This window comes from Eleutherodactylus coqui, chromosome 1, assembly GCF_035609145.1.
Source record: "Eleutherodactylus coqui strain aEleCoq1 chromosome 1, aEleCoq1.hap1, whole genome shotgun sequence".
NCBI classification, from domain to species: domain Eukaryota; kingdom Metazoa; phylum Chordata; class Amphibia; order Anura; family Eleutherodactylidae; genus Eleutherodactylus; species Eleutherodactylus coqui.
Window position 1 is genome coordinate 297,210,648 of NC_089837.1, and position 22,622 is coordinate 297,233,269.

Consider the following 22,622-nt stretch of genomic DNA (forward strand, 5'->3'; position numbering starts at 1 on the left):
TCTGCCATCAGGATAGCCAGGGACACCCCCGTACGCATATGTTCTGCAGGACATATTGACATATCAAAATTAGTGGGGTCCACCGACGTTCATCTAATGTGTGTGTGGGTTGTTAAAGCTTGTCCTAAATATAATGATATACTTGCGTCACCTCACCCTTTAGTGTGTGCTAGTTTCTGTAACTGCAGGAGGGCTTGTTTTTTGCAATACAAACTCTGTTTTTATAATGGCACCACTTTGGGGTACATACAATTTATTTACTCAACTTTCATTAATTCTTTTTATTTTACTAAACATTTTTTATTTTCTTAAGGCCCATTTACACTGGATGAATGTCAAGCAAACGATGCCCCTGTGTATCCTCGCTCCAGTGCTGTTGCATGGGAGCTAGTATCGCTGACTCACTCACAGAGCTGGCAAGCAGGGGGCGGGGCAATGCAGGAGATTTCACTTCCCACCGCTCTCCATTGACTTAACATAGCGTCGTTCAGTACTGAACGGCCTCTATTTACACTGAACTAGAAGTGATCAGCTCATGTTGCATAAATGATGGATGATGAGCAGATCGCTCAGTGTAAATAGTCGTTCAGTACTGAACGGCTGCTATGTTATGTCAATGGAGAGGGGCGGGGGAGCGAGAGGAGAGAAATCTCCTGCAACCTCTCCGCTGTGAGCCAGCGATACTAGCTCTTGTGCAGCAACACGAGAGGGAGTATGTGTGGGGACGAGTGTCCGGCATCGTTTGCCTGACATTTGTCCTGTCTAAATGGGCCATTAGTTCCAGTAGGTGATCTGAGGGTGTGAATTCTGAGTGCCTCAATATACATTGCAGTAATTCTGTCTCTCTTGAGGATGGCTCCAATGAGGAGATGAAACGCTGCTGTAAAACTACAGGGGAATAAACCTTGCATATCTCATTACAGATATTGCCTTGTTGGTCTGTACTATGAACTTGAAGCCTGGGTCCTTGGTAGCTCTGCACATACTGTTAGAAAATTTTCATTGTGCTTTTGCACCACCGATGCTTCTGCTTGTAACCCAGTATTCCTAAATTGTTGGACGATTCTATGAGATCTTCTTGCACATTTGATCTGTTACTTTATTGTTCTTTGTTTTTTGCTGTTGATAATATGGCTTGAAGTTTCCTAATGGCCCCCATTCATCAGAGGACCCGTTATTTCGGCTGGACGTCAGTGCTGGCAGTGTATCTTAATAGTATTATTGTGTCGGAGTCACGTGACCTCTCTCGTATCTACTGTGTGCGATGGTGCTAGTGTTCTTTGTCTTGTAATTTCCTCTTTTAGAACTTTTAAATGTTCTAGAAAAACTTGTGCTTAAAATTTCAGTTGTGCAATTTTAGAAAACCTAGCGTGTTGTTTTAATAAATCTTGAGTGCAGTATTTTAGTGTTCTACATTGTGGCGTGAGATAGAATTGCTGAAATACAATTTAACCCCTAAAGGATATGGCCCTTTTTTTTCCTTTTCGTTTTTTCCCCCCCTCCTCACTAGATGTAAATGAGAGTTTGTTTTTTGCAAGCATAGTTGTATTTTTTAATGGTACTATTTAATGTACCATAATGTGTACTGAAAAAAAATGAAATTTCATCATCTTTGGGGGGCCTTGATTCTACGGTGTACACACTGCAGCAAAAATAACATCACTTTTTTCTATGGGTCAGTATGATTATGAGAGTAACAAATTTTATAGTTTTATTTATTTATTTATTTTTTTGGTGTACTACATTTAAAATTATAAAGTATCTTTGGGAAAAAAAAATTAATAAATGTGCTCCATCTTCTGACAGCCATAACCTTTTTCATCAAAATAGTTGTGCGGGGACTTTTTTTTGGCGGAATGCCGTGTAGCTTCTATTGCTACTATTTGCGAGTACATATGATTTTTTCATAGCTTTTTATTATATTCTTTCTTGGATACAGACTGACCAAAAAAAGCGCAGTTTTGGTGTTTTAGTTTTCTGATGTGGGATAAATAATGCGCTAGTTTGATAGACTGGACTTTTATAAATGCAGCGATACCAAATATGTTTTTGTTTTTATTTTGATTCTTTTATTATGAATATGTGAAAAGGATTTTTTTTTCTTACTTTTAAAAAACTTGTAGTACCTTTTAATAAATATATATATATATATATATATATATATATATATATATATATCGGTATATGTATATATAGATTTATTTATTTTTTTAAATTAAAAACACTTTTTTAAACTGATCTTTACATTTTTTTTTTTTTTTAGTTCCCTTAGGGGCCAAGAACTTGCGATGGTGTGATCGCTCCTGCAGTATGATGTAATACCATAGTATTACATCATCCTGCGATCTGATAGGCAATCTGCAATGGCAGCCATGGGGGCTTTCAGTAGGCCCCCTGTTGTCATCGCAAACGAATGGTACCTTGCGTTCTGATCGTAGTGGGCCGTGCAGGACCCCCAAACCTTGATAGGGGCATTTAAAGGGTTAACAGCTGCAAAGCTGATCAGAGCTATTGCAAGCAAGTGTCGGCTGTAAGAAATACCCAGCACCCTCATTGTATGGAGTGGGATCAACCCCAGATCTACCTCAAAACTCCCATGATGTAACTGTATGTTATGGAGTGTTAAAGGGTTAAGAGACCAGACAGAAAGGCACTGTTAGAGTTATACTGGTTATATGGTTCAGGTAAGCAATTACAGGGCAATGTTGGCTTTGAACTCTGCCATATGATTGGTATAGTCTTAGGACTGTCTTTCTAATCCTTTAGACTGAAGACGATAGATGTGGTCATACGTAGTCTGCAGGGGGCAGAAGCTCTTGTTAAAGGATTTGAAACCCGGCTGAGTCAAGAAGATACAATTGCTGCAGATCCGGCTTCTCTTCAGTGTCAACAAGACTTATTACAAGTAGGTGCATTTATACCGTAATTTTGGAGCGGTTTGTAAATATTTGAAATCGAATTGATTGGATGCAACTGATGCTTTGCAGCAATGGCTGGATGAAGCGATGGAGAAAAGCAATGTCATTTCTGCACTGGAGGAGGAGGTCGCAAAAGCAAAGGAAGTGAGAGAGCGCTTAAATCAAAGGACTCAGGAACGTAGTCTAGATGTAGATCAGTATCAAGAGAAGACCGTTAAACTGCGGGAGCGTTGGACTGGCGTGCACACTCAACTCGAAACACGGTATTTGCATTCTTTAGTTATTGTCAAATAAGTTTTCAAACTTAGATCGGTTTCTTAAAGTTATCTAACTATTTACTCTGCCTGCTTTTAATTCAGGCAATCTGAACTGGCCACAATACGAGAAGTAATAAAAAGTTACAGGGGGCACCATGACAGCCTGATACAATGGATAGAGGCAACAAAATCACAGCAGGAAATGATGAAACCTGGACAGTCAGAAGACAGGAAAGTCTTGTCCGAGCAGCTTAATGAACAAACGGTAAGGTTTGGCAAAATACACCTTTGTTCCCTGTATGGGTTTTTATTAAGTGCAATAGGTCTGCAGTTTTGATACTAAAAAACTGCTGAATCTCTGTACAAGGGAGCAGTTCTAAAGCATTCCTATGTTTTATGCTTTAAGTATTGGCAATTTGTAAAAAAGTTTTATCCTCTGCGCCACTGGGAGTGCTGTGAGGGTGGACCTTCTCCCACCTTGATTGGCAGCCGTAGCAGTCTGCTGATTGGATGCAGCAGATCAGTGCAGAGAGAATGCGCACCCTCGTGGCACTTGTGGCGATGCAGGCAATAAAACTTAATGTTCAATAAGCTGATGCTGACCACATAAACGCAGTTCTTCTTTAGAATTGCTCCCCATCACCTACATAGCTGGCAGAAATTTTAGAGTGTCAGTACTGCTGACACTATAAAAGTAAAAGAATCTCCCAAGGAAATGGGGCGCTTTACTGGTAGGGGCTACATGAATAATTGAGTTCTCCATATTGAGAAACCTATACAATATATATTCTGTCCAAGAATTTATGTAGCCCTGCTCTAGTAATTATCTTGGGTGCTTCTTGAGGTCTTCCATGTAGAATATATTTAATGGAGTTTTCTAACTTTAGATATTTTCTGTGGGCCTGCCATAAATACCATTAATGTTCCCAGAGGTGAAGTCTCACCTATCAGGACAGTAGGGGTACATTGATCCCCATGCTGCAAGCCAAGTCAGTTGCAGTCACTCACAAGTGGATAAAATGACTGTGCCTCTCCCCATGGAAGTGTGTGGGAGTTAAGGAAACAGCTTAGCATGTAAATATCAGTACCTATGTTCAGTAGACCTCACAAACACATACTTCAGACAGTTTCATGGAAAATCACTGAAATGAGATTACACACTAAATGGGAAACCACTGGGTAAGACTGACATGGAAAAGGAGTTAGGGATTTTAGTTAACTATTAGAGATGAGCAAGCATACTCGCTAAGGACAATTACTCGATTGAGCATTGTCCTTAGCAAGTACCTGCCCGCTTGGAAGAAAAGGTTCGGCTGCCGGCGCGGGTGAGAGGTGAGTTGCGGCAGTGAGCATGGGGGAGAGGGGGAAAGAGAGAGATCTCCCCTCCTTTTCTCCCCGCTGCTCCCTGCCCGCCGCCGGCAGCCGAATCTTTTCTCCTGAGCTGGTAGGTACTCGCTAAGGGCAATGCTCGATCGAGTAATTGCCCTTAGCGAGTATGCTTGCTCATCTCTATTTTAACTATAAGCTAAACTGGAGCAACCAGTGTCCGGCAGCTGCTGCCAAGGCAAATAGGATCATGGGGGTATTAAAAGAGATCTAGGAGCACATGACGAGAACATTGTTCTCCCTCTTTATATGTGTTTGTTTCAGCCTCACACGCTGTTACTTTACTAACCTATGAGTATAGTTTTACCATTGGTTCTAAAGTCTATTACATAGACAAACCTCAGAATTGGAGCTGAAAAGTATTTTACATGGCACAAACCTTAAGTATGAGTTGTGGCGCTGCCCATTTTCATGTTGCAGAATGTAATTGCTCACATAGGCAAGTTAACCTTTAGAATGTATGTGTGATCACGACTCTACCCAGGCCAAGCTTTGTTTTAATAGACATATTTTCAATTTTTAGGCACTAGTGGCTGAGATAGAGCGCAATCAGTCTCGTCTGGATGAATGTCAGGCCCTTTCCCAGCAGCACTCTGTGTCTGTGAAGGTTAGTGAGATAAAAGGCATTCTGCAGCCATTTCTATGCCATACTTTTGTTGTATCAATGGGAGCAGAATCCTGGTTTGTTAAAATTAGTTTCACAAATTTTTCTTTGCAAGGACTATGAACTGCAGCTGATGACATACAAGGCCTTTGTAGAATCGCAGCAGAAGTCCCCACTGAAGCGGAGAAGAATGCTGTCTAGCTCAGATGTTCTAACTCAAGAGGTAAGGCGATGTCTTTTGATATGAGTTTGCATACAGTATTTGCAGCTAATATGCTTCATAGCTTAATGTTTCCCTTTTTTCAGTTTATGGATCTCCGCACTCGCTACACTGCTCTGGTGACTTTAACTACGCAACATGTCAAGTACATCAGCGACGCCCTACGGAGACTAGAAGAAGAGGAGGTATTGTTTTTTAGAGAGACCTCGTTTTTTTGTTCTCATGTAACCAGAACTAACACCACTGACAACATTGGGAGAAAAAAAATTACAGTTGTTCTCCAGGGTTTTCCTCTTTTATGACTCTTATGAAACGATTCATAACAGTAAGGTCTTATGTCCACGGGTGGATTGTATTCCGCATGCGACTGCCCGCAGCCGAGGATGCTGCAGGTCTTCTATTTCCTTCACTGTGGATGTGTGCGGAAGCGTCAGCCGGCGCGGTGCCACACATGTGCAGTAGAGTTTAAAAAAAAAACAAAAACAACTCCTCCTGCTTTCTTGTGCAATCTGCAGCTCTTCCGCAACTGAATTGCAGACAGGCCATGGATCCGGACGCCTTCCATTGACTTCAATGGAAGCTTTCTGTGTAGGATCCGCACTGAAATCGATCATGCTGCGTTTTTGTTTTTTTTTGTAAATTTTTTTTCCTCGGACCAAAATTTGTATGCTTTATTTATTTTGCGGACGTCCAGGTTTCCCCATGAGTGGCTTGATTTGCGGATCTTGCGCAAATCAAACCCACCCGTGAACATTGGGCCTAAGAGGTGTGAAAGCAAAGATGAAAAAATCAATGGCAAGATGATTGCAGAATTTTTATGAAAAGGAAAGATTGTGGTTATTCTTATGCATACAATAACATGCATTTATGGCCACTTTTATTATATGTGATCCATGGTTTCCACTTCAAAGGGAAAGCATAGACGATGAGTAACTTAAAACACATTCAGACACTTTTGGGAAAAATACATATTCTTGAATCACCTGCGTTATGGCATGAAATAAATATATATATATATTTATAATTATATTAACTTATAACGCCGTATTCATTGATCATCTTTTGCATCGCTGCAGAAAGTCCTTGAAGAAGAGAAAGAAAAGCATGTTGGCGGTCTGAAACAACTGTCTAGCTGGGTTTCTGGCCTGTCCCATGTGGTGTCAACACGTGAAGGGACCAGTACCGACCTGAAGAAGTCAATTACAGAGAAAAAGGTATGCGGTATTTAATGGCACAAACCTCTTTATGATGCACAAAAATCTGCTCTTATCTTGCTGTAAAACAGTTAAATGGGGGTATTCATTCTAAAGACTGCATTTTTTTTTCAAGTTTTCATCCATCCACTGGATAGGTGAAAACTTGAAAGATCAGTAGGGCTCTGACCGCTGGGACATTCACGGATCCTAAGAAATGGGGGTGTGGGGTGTGTGTGATCAGCCTTCAAGGGAACAGAGGAGAGATCGCACAGGACCACCACCGCTACATTCATTGCAATGAGATTTCCAGATATTGCTAAGTTCTTGAACTTGGCTGTTTTTAGCACTCCCATTGAAATTAATGGAGCAGTGCAGAGCATGCGCCCTTCTGTGTCATTCATTTAACCAGGTTCTCAAAGGACACCCATTCTGGTGATCGGTAAGGATCCCAGTGGTCGGGATTCCCTGTCCTGCGCAGAGGGAATAACTTAATGTTACTGTAATACCCCTTTAAGAATATTTGCAGGAGTAAGTACTAGGAAGATACATAGCATCAGCAAATTTTCAGCATTTGTTGAGTGGAGGTAATTTCAAACCCTTTTTGATGTTGATATTTAATTGGATATGAATGGCAAGTGAGTTCTAGTGGGTAAGTGGGAACAACATCAGAAAAAGCTGGTAACCCTAGAGTACCCTGGGAGAGGGAAAAATTAGGGGTATAACCACTATACCTAACAAAGACGGTGGGTGAACTATATGAGGCGCAAACTCAATTAATAAACTCTCCAGTGAAGCTCTAATGGGTTAAGATAGAAAAGAGGTAGGTCCAGAATGGATAACGAAAGACCTTCTGCCTATTAAGAAACGTGCGAAAATCTGGGATTTTCCGAGTATTGCAGTAGTGAATCAGATGCAGGATGTGTCTGAGGAATGTCTTCCTCCTGGCGATGCTGTGAAGCCACCATGATCTTTACCAATCAATGATTAAGTTTTGGTTAAGGCCGCCTGCACTCAAACGAGTTTGCCTTGCTGAATCCGCGGTCGTCTCCTGTGTGGATGATTTGTAGTATTTCGCACAAATTTGAACCAATAGAGCATATTCGCATGTCCACTCACACGACAGTGACTGCGTATAGGGAAGCCATTTGGCCCATGGCCCTTCTGCATTTGACATTTCGGAAAGGGTGTGGATTCCAGGTCATCACCTAGTGATGACGCTGGAAAAGCAGGAGTTTAAAAATAAAAAAATCTGCACTTGCGGATGTCAGGTGGTGAATCGTGTGGACCATCCGCAGTACAGATTATGAAAGCAAAATACAGGTACGCGCGGACTCCGGCTGAGCACAGTGTCAGATTCCACTGTGGGCTCCTGCATGCGGAATCCGACCCATTTGTGCGGAGGCGGCCTACGACAGCTTGCTAACGTTTTGGCATGACATCACTATTGATGAGATATATGGGCCTATAATTAGCCCATTGGGTATTGTCCTTCCTTGGTATTGAAATGGCTGCCAATATTGTAATGGGGTTGGGCAGAGATTTTGATTTTGGGGTATTCAAAAAAAAATTGTTGAATGTGCAGAACAGATATATCTGCAAATCTTTTAAATTATTTGGCCATAAAGCGATCAGGTCCTGGCTGTTTGTTAGTTTTAAGGGACGTAATGACATTTCTGACCACCTCATCCATAACAGCTGAGCCAAGAGAGTAGTGTTGTGGAAGAAGGGGTAGGGAGAGGTGAAGTGTGGAGATTGTTTAATTGTAGCCTAACATCCACCAATGCTAGATTTAGAGAGATGACAGAAGTCTCCTACTATATCGGCAGATTTACAGTGGTGATGCCCCATGTGGTCCAGGCTATAATGGCTATAGTGGCTATATTGGCTATAATGCCATTTTTTATGCAGAGTCTGCCTTTAAATTAACTTTTCCCATCTTTTTAGATTACAGATTTGATTATATGTTGATAAAATAAAAATCCTTACATGCCTGCCACACATCTTAAATATATTTTTAATTTGTAGCCCTATGTTATCATGGTGTATACGGTTACTTTCAGGTCTTTGAGGTTGTTTCCTGCTTTTGACAATCTTGAGTTCTACTTGAATTGAATTAACCTAAGATTACTTTTTTATGTTTGTCATTTTTTCCATAGGCATTAAGTGAACAGCTTCTCTCAAAAAAAGATGAAGTTTCTGAAGCTATTAAGTCTATGCAGATCTTTTTAGCCAAAAACAGTGATAAGTGAGTACCACTAGCTCTTTAGGATGCACGCTTTGTAGAATTCTGCTGTTCACACAAATATGGAAACCTTTTGGGTAAAGGTCTTGCTGCAATATACTGAAAGGATCCAATTGCATAAAAAAAAAAAATGCACAGTAGGATCATCTTTGCAGCAAGACCTTTACCCGAAGGTTTTAGCTCACGCACTGTGCTGTAATTTCTACACATAATTCCTCATGCTTTCTTAATGTTGCATGTCACTGAACTGGCCATTAAATACCGGTTTATTAACTCCTTGGCAACCTGGGACCTATGTGTACATTGCCACCACCATGGTGTTAGCACAAACCACTGTACATGTATGGCACTCATGCCTGCAATCCCCTCAATAGGAGTTGGCACGGACTTTTAACCCCATAGATGCTGCTGTCAATGCAGTCCGCGGCATCTAAAGGGTATGTGGAAAGAGTTGGGGCTTCCTCGTTCACCCTATTGGCACCCCTGTTTTGTGTGCCTAGGGTTGGTCTGGAGGCCAAATTATGGTCTATGGGTCTGCCATGTAGAGTGCTCTTTTAGACCTTCCTGGAAGTAGGCCTAGCTATCACTGAGAAAAGTGACAGCCATAATAAGCTGCACTACATTAATTACAGTTATTCAGTGTATATGATTGATAAGACAATTGCGGCTTCAAATGCCCTTCTGGGACAAATAAACTTAAAAATCAAAAATTCACATGAAAAAGCAAAATACTTTTATTGTACAAAAGCACTAAAACATAAGAGAAACTTTGTAAATTTTGTATCACTGCAATCATAATGACCCACAGAATATGATTAATATGTCACCTTGAATACCATTAAAAATTTGTATAAGAGTAAAGGAATTGCAGTTTTTTTTAACCTCCCTTTCCACCCCTCCCAGCCTGCTTAAAAATAGATGTTAGGTAGTTCGCTTATCGTGTTGTTTAAATGGTATTCATTCAGTCTTTAAAATACTTGAGGAGGGGTAATTGTTCACCTTGCTAAACACAATGACTACTTGTCTACTCACGCAGCAGAAGACAATGGCTTTTCTTCACTCTAATTAAAATCCTGCCTGCCAGAGTTTTCCTCGCATAAACACACACACACCTGTGCAAACAACATATACTGAGTTTACTTTAGCTAATGATGGAAACTGAGAGGATTTCAAGTCATTATGTGTACGTTTTAATTCTCAGCATCTTATGCAAAAACATTAATTTGTTCAGTCGTTCAGCTGTCAAAACAGTAATCGTTGCGTGTAAAAGTGCCTTTACTCTCTAAGTAGTCAGAACTAATATCGATGCATCTAAATAACTGTAGAGCAAGAACTTACATGAGTGCCACTGCAGGGATTTAATGTGTGCAGCCATGTAGGTTTTTATCTGTGGAAAATACTTGTTTTTAGATGTTGTGACACCCGTTGCCTTTTCTTGCTGACATGAGGAAAAGTACATGAGTGCTCTTTTAATCGGCCAAGTTTAGTTGAGTAATCTTCAAGTTTTTTAATCTAATAGGTTGTCACCTGAGGAAAAAAACGAGATCTCTTCTCAGATCCAGGAGCTGAAGGGAACCTATAACAGGCTTTGTGAAGAATCTGATAACCAGATACAGGTGCTTCATACAGAGATTGCCCGGGAGGCTGAACAGAAGGTATAGCATACTGCACCCCATTTTCTTTATGTTCATGAACATAGGGATGTGTATAGTGATGAATAGTATGTAGAGGCATGTATAAGCATCTTCATGTGTAGTTTACAACTGGGTGAATTAATTGCTTTTGATGTTGTCATGTCTTGGGAGAAGAGCGATTTCCGTAAAGGTAATAGATTTCCGATCCTTCGTCATATACTATGTTGCCTATCCAGCTACTATGAGATGCATATAATGTGACTCCCTTTTTATGTCTCACTTTAGTATGTTAGTTTCGAGCCTTTAGTGTCATGCCTGCTATAATAGCATATTACCGGCCTGCATCCCACTGCAAGCAGTCTTAAGCTGAGATGCTTTCTTCTCAAATGTTTCCATTTAGTTTAAGGTTTCTGTGTCATTTTCCGCTGCGCTTCTTTGTGAATATTATGTTAATCCCACATCCTAACCGCATTTGTCTGTGCTGTTTATATTGTGTTTTAATAAGCGCACGTGAATGCCTCAATAGAGAGTGAAACTACCACGTTCACATGAAAGTGTTTGTTCTACAATAACCGGTTTTCCCTTTTTTGCTTTTAACCTACCTGTTGAAAAAGTGGAGCACATTTAACGATGTGGAAGTGTATTATCTGTACTGAGCACGATGTGTCCCTTTTATGTCTTAAAAACAATTAACTAGCATCCCTGCTAATGAGTTCAACTAACCATCCAGAGGCGCTATACAAACCTCTGCTTATAAAAAAAAAAGTATGGATTGGAAGACCCCCGTACATGGGGTTCCGTGTTGCATACAATGCTGGCATGCTGGAAGCTAACACCAAAGCTTTTCCTGTGTGTTACACATCGTCGCATAAGGTGCTCTTGTCTGTTGCGTTCCCATGGCACTTGCTGCAACTCTGGTAAGTTACTTTGTACGTCCTCTTTCTTATATTCTTGTCCTTTTTGACCTCAGTTTTCCTTATTTTGTGTGCAAGGAGATGCATGTAGATAAGATTGTAAACAGCCAAGTAGGTACATGTGGGAGTAGCAAGAGTTATAAGTGCATGTTATAGTCTTTCACCTTATTAGTCTGTCGTTGGGCAATATGTTGGATTATTGGTGTTAGAATTTTTTCTTTGCAGAACCGCATATAATTATTATTGGTGGTGGGCGTTTTGATATCTTCTAAGGTTGATTTTTCAGTTCTGTATATGCGGTGCTCTTTCCTTTCCCCCCTCACAAATGATAAAAGTCTGGTATTTTAATGCTGCCTCTCTTTTGTGCTTGCTATTGTTTCTGTTAATGTGTTTGTAGCTTTAGAAATGCATGGCGATTTATTATTCCTCTTGCTGTCACTTTTTTCACTTGGTTATTACATACTTCCTAATGTTGTCTCTCTCTCATTGTAGGAGAGGTATGCAATTGCTGGAGTTATAGATCTGGGATCCATGGAGATATTTCCTATATTCTGGGCAATGCAGAAAGGTCTGATTGACCAAGATACCGGCTTCATGCTTTTGGAAGCCCAGATTGTTCTGTCTGGCCTGATCTTCCCTGAAACAAATGAAAAAATGACTTTAGAAAAAGCTCTTAAGAGGAATATTATTGATCTAAGGATATTCAAACGTCTTGAACACTTGAGTATAGCTAATACATTGCTGGACAAATACCAAGTTGAAAAGCACAAAATTCAGGCACTCATTACTGCAATCAAAGAAAAAGAAATCGTGGAAAATGTTGGCCTGAAAATCTTAAATATCTATTTGGCTTCTGGCAAACTTAACTTATCCCTTGATGGAGAAACATGTATCCAAGATATGTTAGTTAATAGCAACCTAATGGAAAAGATTGAAAGATCTTGTAACAAGTTTATTGACCCAAATACTGCAAATCGAGTGAGTTTAACCAAACTCATGGAAAGCTGCATAATTCATGAGTCCACTGGACTGAGGCTTATACCAGTCAAACAGCTAGCTGGTGGAATGGTGTGTCTCAGGTCAGGCAAAAAAGTTAGCATCTTTAAGGCAGTGCAAGAAGGACTTATCGATAGACAGATAGCTGTAAGGCTCTTAGAAGCCCAGTTGTTTGCAGGTGGCATAGTAGATCCAAAAACTGGGCATAGACTTAGCGTTGATGAAGCAGTGAGATACCATTTGATGGACAAGGATATGGCTTGTGCGCTTCTTACTCGACAGCTTGTTGATGGCGGCATTGTTGATGTTGCAACTGAACAAAGACTATCATTGGATGAGGCAGTTAAATGTCATCTTATAGCGCCAAAGCTCGCTCTTCACATATTGGAGTTGGTGTCCTCAGTGAGAGGTTTTCTGTGGCCAGAATCTGGTGAAGTTCTTTCTGTTTCGGATGCTCTTCGGGAAGGCAATGTTTCTTCTGAGCTGGCAATGAAAACTCTTAACAACAGACACAAGATTCAAGGCCTTTATGTCTTAGAAAACAAAGAAGTTATGTCTTGGGACAGAGCCATTCAGAGTGGTATCTTGGATGAAAGTAATGTTAAAACATTGCAGTCCACCGAAATTCCAGATGTGCTATCCAGTCTGTCAGCAGAAGGCAACCACCAACCTGGAGTCCAGCCATTCTCTGTTTCTGAGACCAGCACTTCCCATGCGGTTTACAAAAGTATCTGTGAAATTTTACTGAATGTACAGTCTGAGGACAAAGAAAAACTGGTGTCGTCTTTAAGACACTTGAGCTACATAAACTTTCATAACGGCCAGAGACTGTTGCTTATTGAAAACACAGGGGAAGGGCTCTTATTGGGGGAGTGTCAAAACAATTTTATTGGAGAGAATCCCAATTTTAAAAAGTTTGACAGTAAGAAGTGTCATGATTTACAACAGACCAGACATTCAGAAGTTATGGCAGCTGCTGCAGACATAAATGCAGACAAAGGGAATAAGCCAGAACCGTGTCTCTTGCCAAGAGAAAGCAGTTTGTCCTTGTGTGTGGATCACCCTCAGATAAAGCAAACCTCTTTTCAAATTCAAGGCCAAAACGCCTCCAAACACATTGCTGCTGATGAAGAGATAATATCTGACAGAGAACAAAATGACAACATTCACCCCGTCCTTCCTGTTCTCCCTAGTAGCCAAGTAAGTGACCCTGGGACAGCACCCATGACTCGTAGTAACAGAGCTTTGGCTGGTAGACAACCATTTATTATATCTGAGGCTGAAAGTTTGCTAAATGAGAGAGATTTTCAAGGACATATACTTACTACAGAAAACTCTTTATTAGAAACGTCTTCGGATAGGAAAAATGAAAATATTACCATAGACCAATTGTCACAAAAAGGCGCAGAAAATCTGAAAGTAATGTTAAAGCAAGGTATAGTAGAAAACTACAAAAATTCAAGTAACAAACCAGAAGAGATGGAAACTTCATCAAATACTCGACATGTGGGTTCTCCTGAAAATGTTTCCTTTCACATAGAACAGGAGGATACTTTAGATAGGCTGTCTGCACAGATAATAAATGGCGGCATTATAGATGCAAACTCCAATCAGAAGCTGCTGCTAAATGAGGCCGTTGCCACAGGTCTAATCTCGAGCCACACTGCTTTACGACTCATGGAGAGACTTGGACTGTTTTCTGGATTTTTTGATTCCCAGACATGTGAAGCATTAACAATCCAGGATGTGATAGATGAGGGGCTAATGGATGAGAATCTCTTGCAAAAAGTCTTCAACCCGGACAAGTCAATTGCTGGAGTGGTAAATATGCAAAACAGCCGGATATATTCTGTTCATGAAGCAGTGAAAGCAGAACTCATTGTTGAAGAACTGGCCAGATGTATCTTAGACATCCAGGTGATCACTGGGGGTATACATGATTTGAAGAGGGGCAAGAGGATATCAGTCACATTGGCTTCTAGTTTGGACTTGGTAAATCCTTTAAATAAAGACGAACTAATAAAGTTAGAAAAAGCTTCTAAAGGGAAAAGTATTGACAAAAGCACCAAAGAGAAACTCCTAAGTTTACAGTTAGAGTCAAGTGGGATCACAGATCCAAAATCTAAGAAACCTTTTCCGTTAGTAGAGGCTCTCAATAAAGGTGTTATTAACAGACATGATGCTATCCTACTTTTATCAAAGCAAATTCAAGATGGTGGCATAATCCATCATTTATCAGGAATGCGATTTTCTGTAATTGATTCTCTTAAACATGGGCTGATTGATGAAAATTTGTTTGACGAACTTTCTGAGTTTGAGCGTATTTATCAGTTACAGATGTCTCCGCCTTCAGGAAGGGATCAAGGAGTATTATCTTCAAATAATGGTAGTAATATCTCAAGTCAATTGGATTTGAAGCAAGAGATTGGTGGTGTGCCATATACTGACGTGTTAAAGAAATGCAAAATTGATGTTTTGACTGGACACAGATATGTGGAACTTGATTTACTGGCAAAGCGTTCATGTGAATTACCAAGAACTTCAGTAGTTTCTAATTTAGATTTACCCCAATCAATATCTTCTGTAAGTCAGAAGTCACAAGATAAGCACACACATGGTTCACTAGATAACCATAGTCATCAAGGTCCCCAAGACGATGACATGACACAATGTGTTTGTGCTGCTCAAATGATTCCAAGTGAAGGGCAGATTGAGAATTCTTCAACTTTCAGGAATAGGGTTAAAGATATGGATCATAGTGAAGTTCTTTCTAAAGATAAAACCTCTTTTGAACTTAAGAAACCAAACGTTACAGAAGATGATATGGTGGTGGATGTTGATGCCAGTGAGCTAAAGTTGCCAGTGTGTTCTGAGAAGGAAACTTCTAAAATGGACGTGTCGTCATCATTTGTTGCTAAGAACACCTCATCCATTCTGGACATGACTAAACACAGTGTAGGCTTAAATGGATCATCAGTACAATGTAATGAGATCACTATGACATCTTTCAATAACAAAGTAAACAATGAATTTGGCCAAACAGCTGAGTCAGAGACCTCATGTGTCCTAACGTCCCCCTCAAACAAAGACACAACAGTTGTTAAACGTTTGTCATATACAGGGCAACTGGAGGGGTCAGTTGTTCAGAAGGCCATATCTAGTAAAGAGGCAATAAATGACAATTCTTTAGGTGCAGACGATGGTTCCTTTAGTCTTCCATCTAATCTTTGTGACACTTGGATAGATAAAGGAAAATCAGGTGAACTTGGAAACCAGATTATTGATCCGAAACCCAAAGAAAGGGGTCAATTTATATACTCCATTCTTCCTCATATTTCAAAAGAACATGAAACAGATGGTAATGGTGGAAAAGCACAAACTACTCTTCCTGATTTTGATGGTCCACGGCTCACTGAGGGAGGCAAAATCTTTGTGTCAGAAAACCTACATGTAAAACAATCCTCAACCAAACAAGGACATGCAATGTGTCAGCCAGTAGAGAATAAGTGGGTAGAGCATATAGGAGACAAAAAGGATCCTTTGGATACAAGTTTTGTTTCCCAAGATGGAAAAACATCCATTGGTAAAAGGGTCTTACAGCCATTGAAAAGCGATTCTACTGAACAAGCACATACAGACAGGAGTGCTTATAAGAAACCAGAGGACAAGCCTTTGGAAATTGTTAATCAGGAGGGAGAAAAGGAATCAAAGCAGGTCTCCAACCTTCAAGCGTGTGTGCTAGATTCAGTTACCAGACTGAATGGAGAGCAATCTGATATTGGCCCATCCATGAATACTCCTATTCAAGTTGAAGAAGAAACCAGAGAAACAGACCATACACCTATGATCCAGACCAAAGAACCACCCATGGTAAACAAATCTATTATGATTTCTATTGTATTTACCATACGTATGCCCATATTTTTTAATGGGCTCGCGTTGTCACTAGCATAGTCTTATAGTGCTTTTCCAGGAGCTAAGAAACATTGACTTTATAGCAAAAGGGAGCATAATTCCTGAAAAAGATACTTGGCAATAAATTCTTAACATATGTTAAATTCTTTAACATATGTCTTTTATTATTGGATAGCTATGATGGATGCCTTTCCATGAGGTCATCTCTTGGCCATTCATAGACTCCCATGTTAAAAAATGCATGCGTTTAACGTATGCGCTTTCTTTTCTTTTTTCCACTAGAAGGTAGAAGATTGTATTGAATTAAGTTTTATATTTGTCATTATACTAATGCAGCAAAAGTTAAAACAGCCCTCTGGTTTCGGAACAAAATTCTGTCTCTGGACTGGAGGAGGTATATTACCTACAGTTGTTCTTCTTTGCTATCAGTCTTCAGGGTTCTGTTTACAGCCATCCCGGATGACTTATCCCCACAGTGCATTGGTAGTGTTTAGACTAACCGTGCACTACACCTGCTTTCTGATTGGCCTGAGCTGCTCATGTGATTAGCACTAGGCAGTCGAAGGTCAGTGCACAATTGTGGCGGCTATCTTGGACGGCTGATAAGGTGGCCCAGATCCGGCAAATAAGAAGGCTGGCAGAAATCAATTACTGCTGGATTTATATCCCTGTTCCCCTCCCTTGTCCTAGGAAAAAATTTAGTCCTGAAATTGGAGGGTCATTTTTAGGGTGGAAATGCAGCCATATCGATTTGTTTTTGTCATCAATAACAAATGTTCCATTTTACTGAAAAGCTAATTCAAAGGTGATAACCAATATCCGACACTTATGATTTGGCTTTTGCAAAAATGGGCTTTGCTACAAAAGAATTGGCGAACTCTGAAAGTTGGTTTTGTTAATAGATTTTTTTCACCTTCACTGGAAATCCTATTTTAAATACATGACCAGGCTTTAATTTATAGATTTAGATGTGCACAGAAGTTTTGACATTGACAACTGTAGTTACCTGCATGTTTGTGCAGACAGACTTCCAAAAAGAAGACTAAGACTGCCTGTCAACAGGTGTTGCGATATCCCTCGGCGGATCGCCGCTGCCGGGGAGCAGGAGCCACCACGGAGAATAGCGGCAATTCGCAGCATGCTGCGATTTGCTGTCTGCGAGCGGAGGATCGCTATGATTTTCTGCTCGTGGACAGGGGGCTGCGCTTTCCATAGCAATGCAAAAATGCCCGTGGACAGGCAGCCTTAGTTTCATGGCCTCCATTCATAACATGACTGCTATGAATCCTGAACGACCTCTGTAACTTTTAATGGTGTCACTCGTGCTTCTTTCTTGGTTCCATGTTAGCCAGTAGAGCACAACATGGTTGTTCTCAGTAAGAGAAACAAATTACTCTTGTAGATTCAATGACTAACAAAAAGGTATGATGTTACAGCAGGCTTTTAAATCTACTTCGGATTCTCCATCAGATATCATCTTGTCTGTTAATACTTTTATATATTGTTTAGAACTCTCAGGATGCCCGGAATAAGCAAGCCTGCCTTCAGCATGAGGAGAACCTTGTGTGTTTCCTCTCAATGCTTCGAGATATTGAAGTAAGACTAGGATCCCTGCAGCCGGTTTTACCAGGCGTGCAAGATGTTCAGGAGAAATTGAGACAAGCGGAGGTAAATTACTTGCATATTTTAGTTAAAAATATTGTTTTTGGTACAGAACTATTTAAAGTGGGGTTATACACTTCTGTATGGCCATATTAATGCACTTTGTAATATACATCGTGCATTAATTATGAGCCATACAGAAGTTATTCACTTACCTGCTCCGTTGCTAGCGTCCTCGTCTCCATGGTTCCGTCTAAATTCGCTGGCAGCTTGCTTTTTTAGACGCGCTTGCGCAGTCCGGTCTTCTGCTCTGAGCACAAGCTGCTTCAGTGTGCTCGCCGCTACAGCTCTTCTGCGCATGCGCAGACGAGCTGTATCTTCTCGGGAGCGCGCTGGAGCAGCCTTTCTGCTACCATCCTCTCTTAGAGGAAGGTGCAGAGCCGCCCAGCCGTGCCAAGAAGCCGCCCAGCCGCCCAGGTAAGTGATGGGTGACGGACTGACGGGGGTGACGCGTGACTGACTGCCGCTGTGGACCCGGAGCCTCCCGCTGTGGACCCGGAGCCTCGCGCTGGGGAAGCCGGGGCCTCGCGCTGGGGAAGCCGGGGCCTCGCGCTGGGGAAGCCGGGGCCTCGCGCTGGGGAAGCCGGGGCCTCGCGCTGGGGAAGCCGGGGCCTCGCGCTGGGGAAGCCGGGGCCTCGCGCTGGGGAAGCCGGGGCCTCGCGCTGGTTACCTGCTGCCTGGCGGTGGGTGACTGGTCGGCCGCGTTCAATCCCGGGGTTCGGTCGGTGGCTGCGGGGCGTCTGGTTGTCAGGGAGACACAGCTGGTTGTCAGGGAGACACAGCTGGTAGCGTCTCGGGAGCGCGCACGTCGGGCTACAGCAAGCGACGGGAAAAGAGCCGGCGACCATCTTAAGGAAACTTTTTATAAGTTGCTGAAACGCTGGAACTGTAAGTACAAACCAGCTAGAAAAGTCATTTACAGGGGAGGCTTAGTAATATATGCTTAATTAGGGGGACTAGGCAAAAAAAAAATTTGACTGCTTCCTCGAGACAACCCCTTTAAGGGCTTGTTCACACTGGTGCTTTTGGCTAACCTTCAGCTCCGTTGTAGGAGCTGAATAGGAATGCCGGATCTGAACAGTGCTGGACAGACCCCATTCACTGCATTCGGGTCCAACCAGATTCTGTTATGCCTTCCTGCATGCAGCACTGTTTTGTCATGGATTTGAAAATAAATCTACTACAGAGGCACCGAACGGAATCGCCAGTGCGAATGTGAACAAGCTCTCATGTGCAATTTAGATGGGATGACAGTTGTCTAAATGACTGCACGAGCGCCAGCGTCACCGCTAAGGTTGTTGGCGCTTGTGTAGAGCGTTTAGGCAGCAGAGTACACCTCTGGATTGTGGGCTTTGTGCTGGCTTCTCGCTCAGCACGGAACATTTACACGAAGTGAGAATCCAGCACTCCAGTGATGTTTTTATGCTGATTGAAAGTCAGCGCTAACGAGAAGTGAATGAGTAATAAACCATTTTTTTGCATTTACATGTGACGATTATCAATCAGTTTCGTTTGTTTAAATGCATTTTGCTCTATATCGTCCCGTGTAAATGGCCCTTAAGGAAATTAAAATAAGTTGTCTTTAAAATGGGGGCTAGAAAAGCTGCTAAATGTTCTGAAACTGAAGCTGACCTTAAAGACTATGGACACCTTTCAGGGCAAGTATTTATTGTTTTATTTTTTCTTTATCTTAAATGCTTGTATTTCCTGGACTGACTGTTTGGATGTCAGCCCATATATTTCCTCTCCTGACTGCCCTTATCAGCTAGTTTATGACCACAACAGAGATAAACTTTATTGTGATCATAAATTAGGTGATAGGAAAATTAAGGTGACAAACTATAATGTAAGGTGCTTTTAGACGGTACGATTATCATTCAAAAAAAACGTTCAAATGAGCAAAAGTGAACGATAATTGTTCGGTCCAAATGCACACCAACGACTGAGCAGAATTCATTTTATGCAGGCATAAAAATCATCATTGGCTGGTTTAAATAGCAATCGTTCAGTCCTTCTCATTCACTTATACAACGAATGTGAAAGGCTGAACTATTGTCGTTTGAACGAGCCAACGATGTATCTGCTGTATAAACAGGCTGCATGAGCGAATGAACTATCAGTGACTTCACTCTATTGTTCAAATGATAATTGGCTGGTCTAAAAGAATTCTTAGGGCCCATTTAGACACAATGATTATCGCTCAAAAGATGTCTTTGGAGCGATAATCGCTGTGTCATTTACAGCGCAAGTTTATCACTCAAACATTGAGCGATCACCTTACGGTCCGGGCGGAGGATGAAGAAGACAAGCGGGGCCGCTTGCCTTCTGCATCCAGCTGTTCCCCACTCGGAGCGCCCGGCTGTTATATAGCCGAGGGCTGCAAGCGGAGGATGCAGAAGACAAGTGGGGTGTCCCTGCTTGTGTTCTGCATCTAGCTGTTTTCTGCACAGAGCGCCCGGCTGCTATACAGCCGAGCGCTTCGAGCAGAGGATGCAGAAGACAAGCAGGGTGTCCCCGTTTGTCTTCTGCATCCAGCCATTCTATGCTCAAAGCGCCTGGCTGTTATACAGCCGAGCTCTCCGAGCGGGCTATGGAGAACAGAGCTGGACCCCACTGTTTTTCATACCCAGCCTGTCATCAGGGAGCGGGATACAGCTGAAACAATAGTATCAGCTGTATCTCGCTGTGAATCCCTGATAAGGCTCATTGTTGTCGATCAGTGACAGCTTAACAAAAACTACACAATGTCAGTGCAGTTAGACACCGATTATCGCTCAAAAGACTGCTTTTGAGCGATAATCGTTGTCTAAATGGGCCGTTAGCCTTATTTTATATGGAGCAATAAAGGATAACCGGATTGCCTTGTTCACTTGTGCAGCCTGTTTATATAGGCAGAAAATTGTTCGTACATTGCGTGACTGTGGACTTCTAATTTATCACTGTTCACACGTAACAAGTGGACTACTTTTTTTATGCTACGTAAAATGAACGACAAATCAGAAGCAAACAAATTCTCATTTGTCGTTCAATCATTAGCCGTGTTGAGACTGAATGATGAGGATTCAAATTCACACTATCCAATGACTTTTGAACAGTAATCGTCCATCTTCACTGACCGATCTGAAGCGAAAGTTAGGGCCCTTTTTATACAGATTAGCATTCAAATAACCTTTGACTTGTGTGACAATAAACAATCGCTCTGTGTAAACCTGGCCAGTGATTAAACAATGAATGGTAATTAATTTGTTAGTCGTTTATTTTATGCACGCACAAAAATCATCTTTCATTGGTTGCAAGTCGTTCCTTGTAAAAAGACGATCGTTGACTCGTTCAGACTGTTGCCAGGCATTTCCAGACCCCCCCAACCTGACAGACTAATGATAGACTGAATGAGCTATCACGAAAAAATGTAAACTATAATCTACGTGTGTAAATGGACGTTGTTTGAAAGCAAACGATTCTTATACTCATTCCAACAATTAATTGCTACATGTAAAACGACCCTTTAGTCTGCAGCTACTGTATACAGTGATATGTAGAAGCCAAGAAGTGCAAAATGAATAATCGAACACCATTGCAAAAATGAATTTTAGCCCAATTTTTTAAGCAGAAAAGCAAATTGCCTCCAAAAGTGTCCGTAGCTGTTAAGCAGTTTCCAGCTGAACTCTCTTGTGACCGTGGAGACTGCAAGGAATATACTATTTTAGGGCTCGTTCACACGTGGTGTAAATACTACTGATTTTCTGCATGTACAATCTGCAGCATTTACAGTACAAACCGTATGGATGAGATTTGAATAAGATCATCCACGTTTTGCAGGAAAAGTCCACATAGACTCCGCAGTGGAATTGACCGATTTTAAATCTGCAGCAGTCTGGCGGACTAAGCAGTGGATTTAAAAATGTGAAATCTTCTGCAGAATCCTCACCATTTGGTATGCTTTTCTTTCTCGTATAGAGATTATATCTTACTTCTTCCTCCAGGTGCTTGATGAAGAACTGAAAAATTTGGAGTCTCCTGTTGCCAGAGAGCTTGACTTTGTGAAGTTGATTGTTTCTGAACAGCCGCCTTATGTGCCAACTCAGCTTCTGCGGGTGTTGGAGAAAGACGCTAAGAACTTGGAGAAATCCCTTAATTCCATTAGAGATATTTCTGAGTCTCGTGTTAAACAGCTCCACTCTGTTCTTGAGCTTGAAAAGGTCAGTTTTGTATTCAACCTAGGACCATCTAATGCTGCAATCTTTATGATTTAAGGAAGCAGCATCTCTAGAGAATATATAGTTGAGTTTAGAGATGGTTTTCAGTCCTATAATGTTGATGACCTTTCCTCAGCATAGGTTATTAATATCAGATCGGCAGCGGTCTGACATCGGCAACCCTGTAGTTCAGCAGATATGAAGGCGCCGCAGCATGCCAGAACAAACCAAACTCTGTTCACTGTGTAGTGGCATGGAATGAGAGAGCTGCAGAAGCTTCCCATACCTCTACACAGTGGGCAGAGTCTTGGTTCTTCTGCGGCTCCTTCATATCTTCTGATCTACAGGGATGCTGGGTGTCAGTTTCCTTGCCGATCTGATATTAATCACCTGAATTGAGGAGAGGTCATCAATATTATTGGGTTAGAGAACCCCTTTAATATGCTGTTGAGTATATGTAATGGTGCAATTTTCCATTTAAA

General features: G+C 41.4%; 1 protein-coding gene across 15 annotated transcripts in view; it reads left to right on the forward strand.

The window, feature by feature from the left end:
* The window catches only part of MACF1 (microtubule actin crosslinking factor 1), a 184,512-nt gene that overhangs the window by 61,678 nt on the left and 100,212 nt on the right, over window positions 1-22,622 (forward strand). For 11 of the 15 annotated variants that reach the window (XM_066573920.1, XM_066573971.1, XM_066573929.1 and 8 more), the window contains 12 exons: window positions 2,767-2,905; window positions 2,988-3,181; window positions 3,278-3,440; window positions 5,085-5,168; window positions 5,281-5,388; window positions 5,472-5,570; window positions 6,462-6,599; window positions 8,738-8,826; window positions 10,343-10,478; window positions 11,864-16,237; window positions 17,792-17,950; window positions 21,928-22,143. In XM_066573920.1, the coding sequence (XP_066430017.1) occupies window positions 2,767-2,905; window positions 2,988-3,181; window positions 3,278-3,440; window positions 5,085-5,168; window positions 5,281-5,388; window positions 5,472-5,570; window positions 6,462-6,599; window positions 8,738-8,826; window positions 10,343-10,478; window positions 11,864-16,237; window positions 17,792-17,950; window positions 21,928-22,143 (5,899 nt within the window). The remainder of the gene's footprint in view (window positions 1-2,766; window positions 2,906-2,987; window positions 3,182-3,277; window positions 3,441-5,084; window positions 5,169-5,280; window positions 5,389-5,471; window positions 5,571-6,461; window positions 6,600-8,737; window positions 8,827-10,342; window positions 10,479-11,863; window positions 16,238-17,791; window positions 17,951-21,927; window positions 22,144-22,622) is intronic. The other 4 variants (XM_066573995.1, XM_066573999.1, XM_066574031.1 and 1 more) reach the window with 1 other exon arrangement.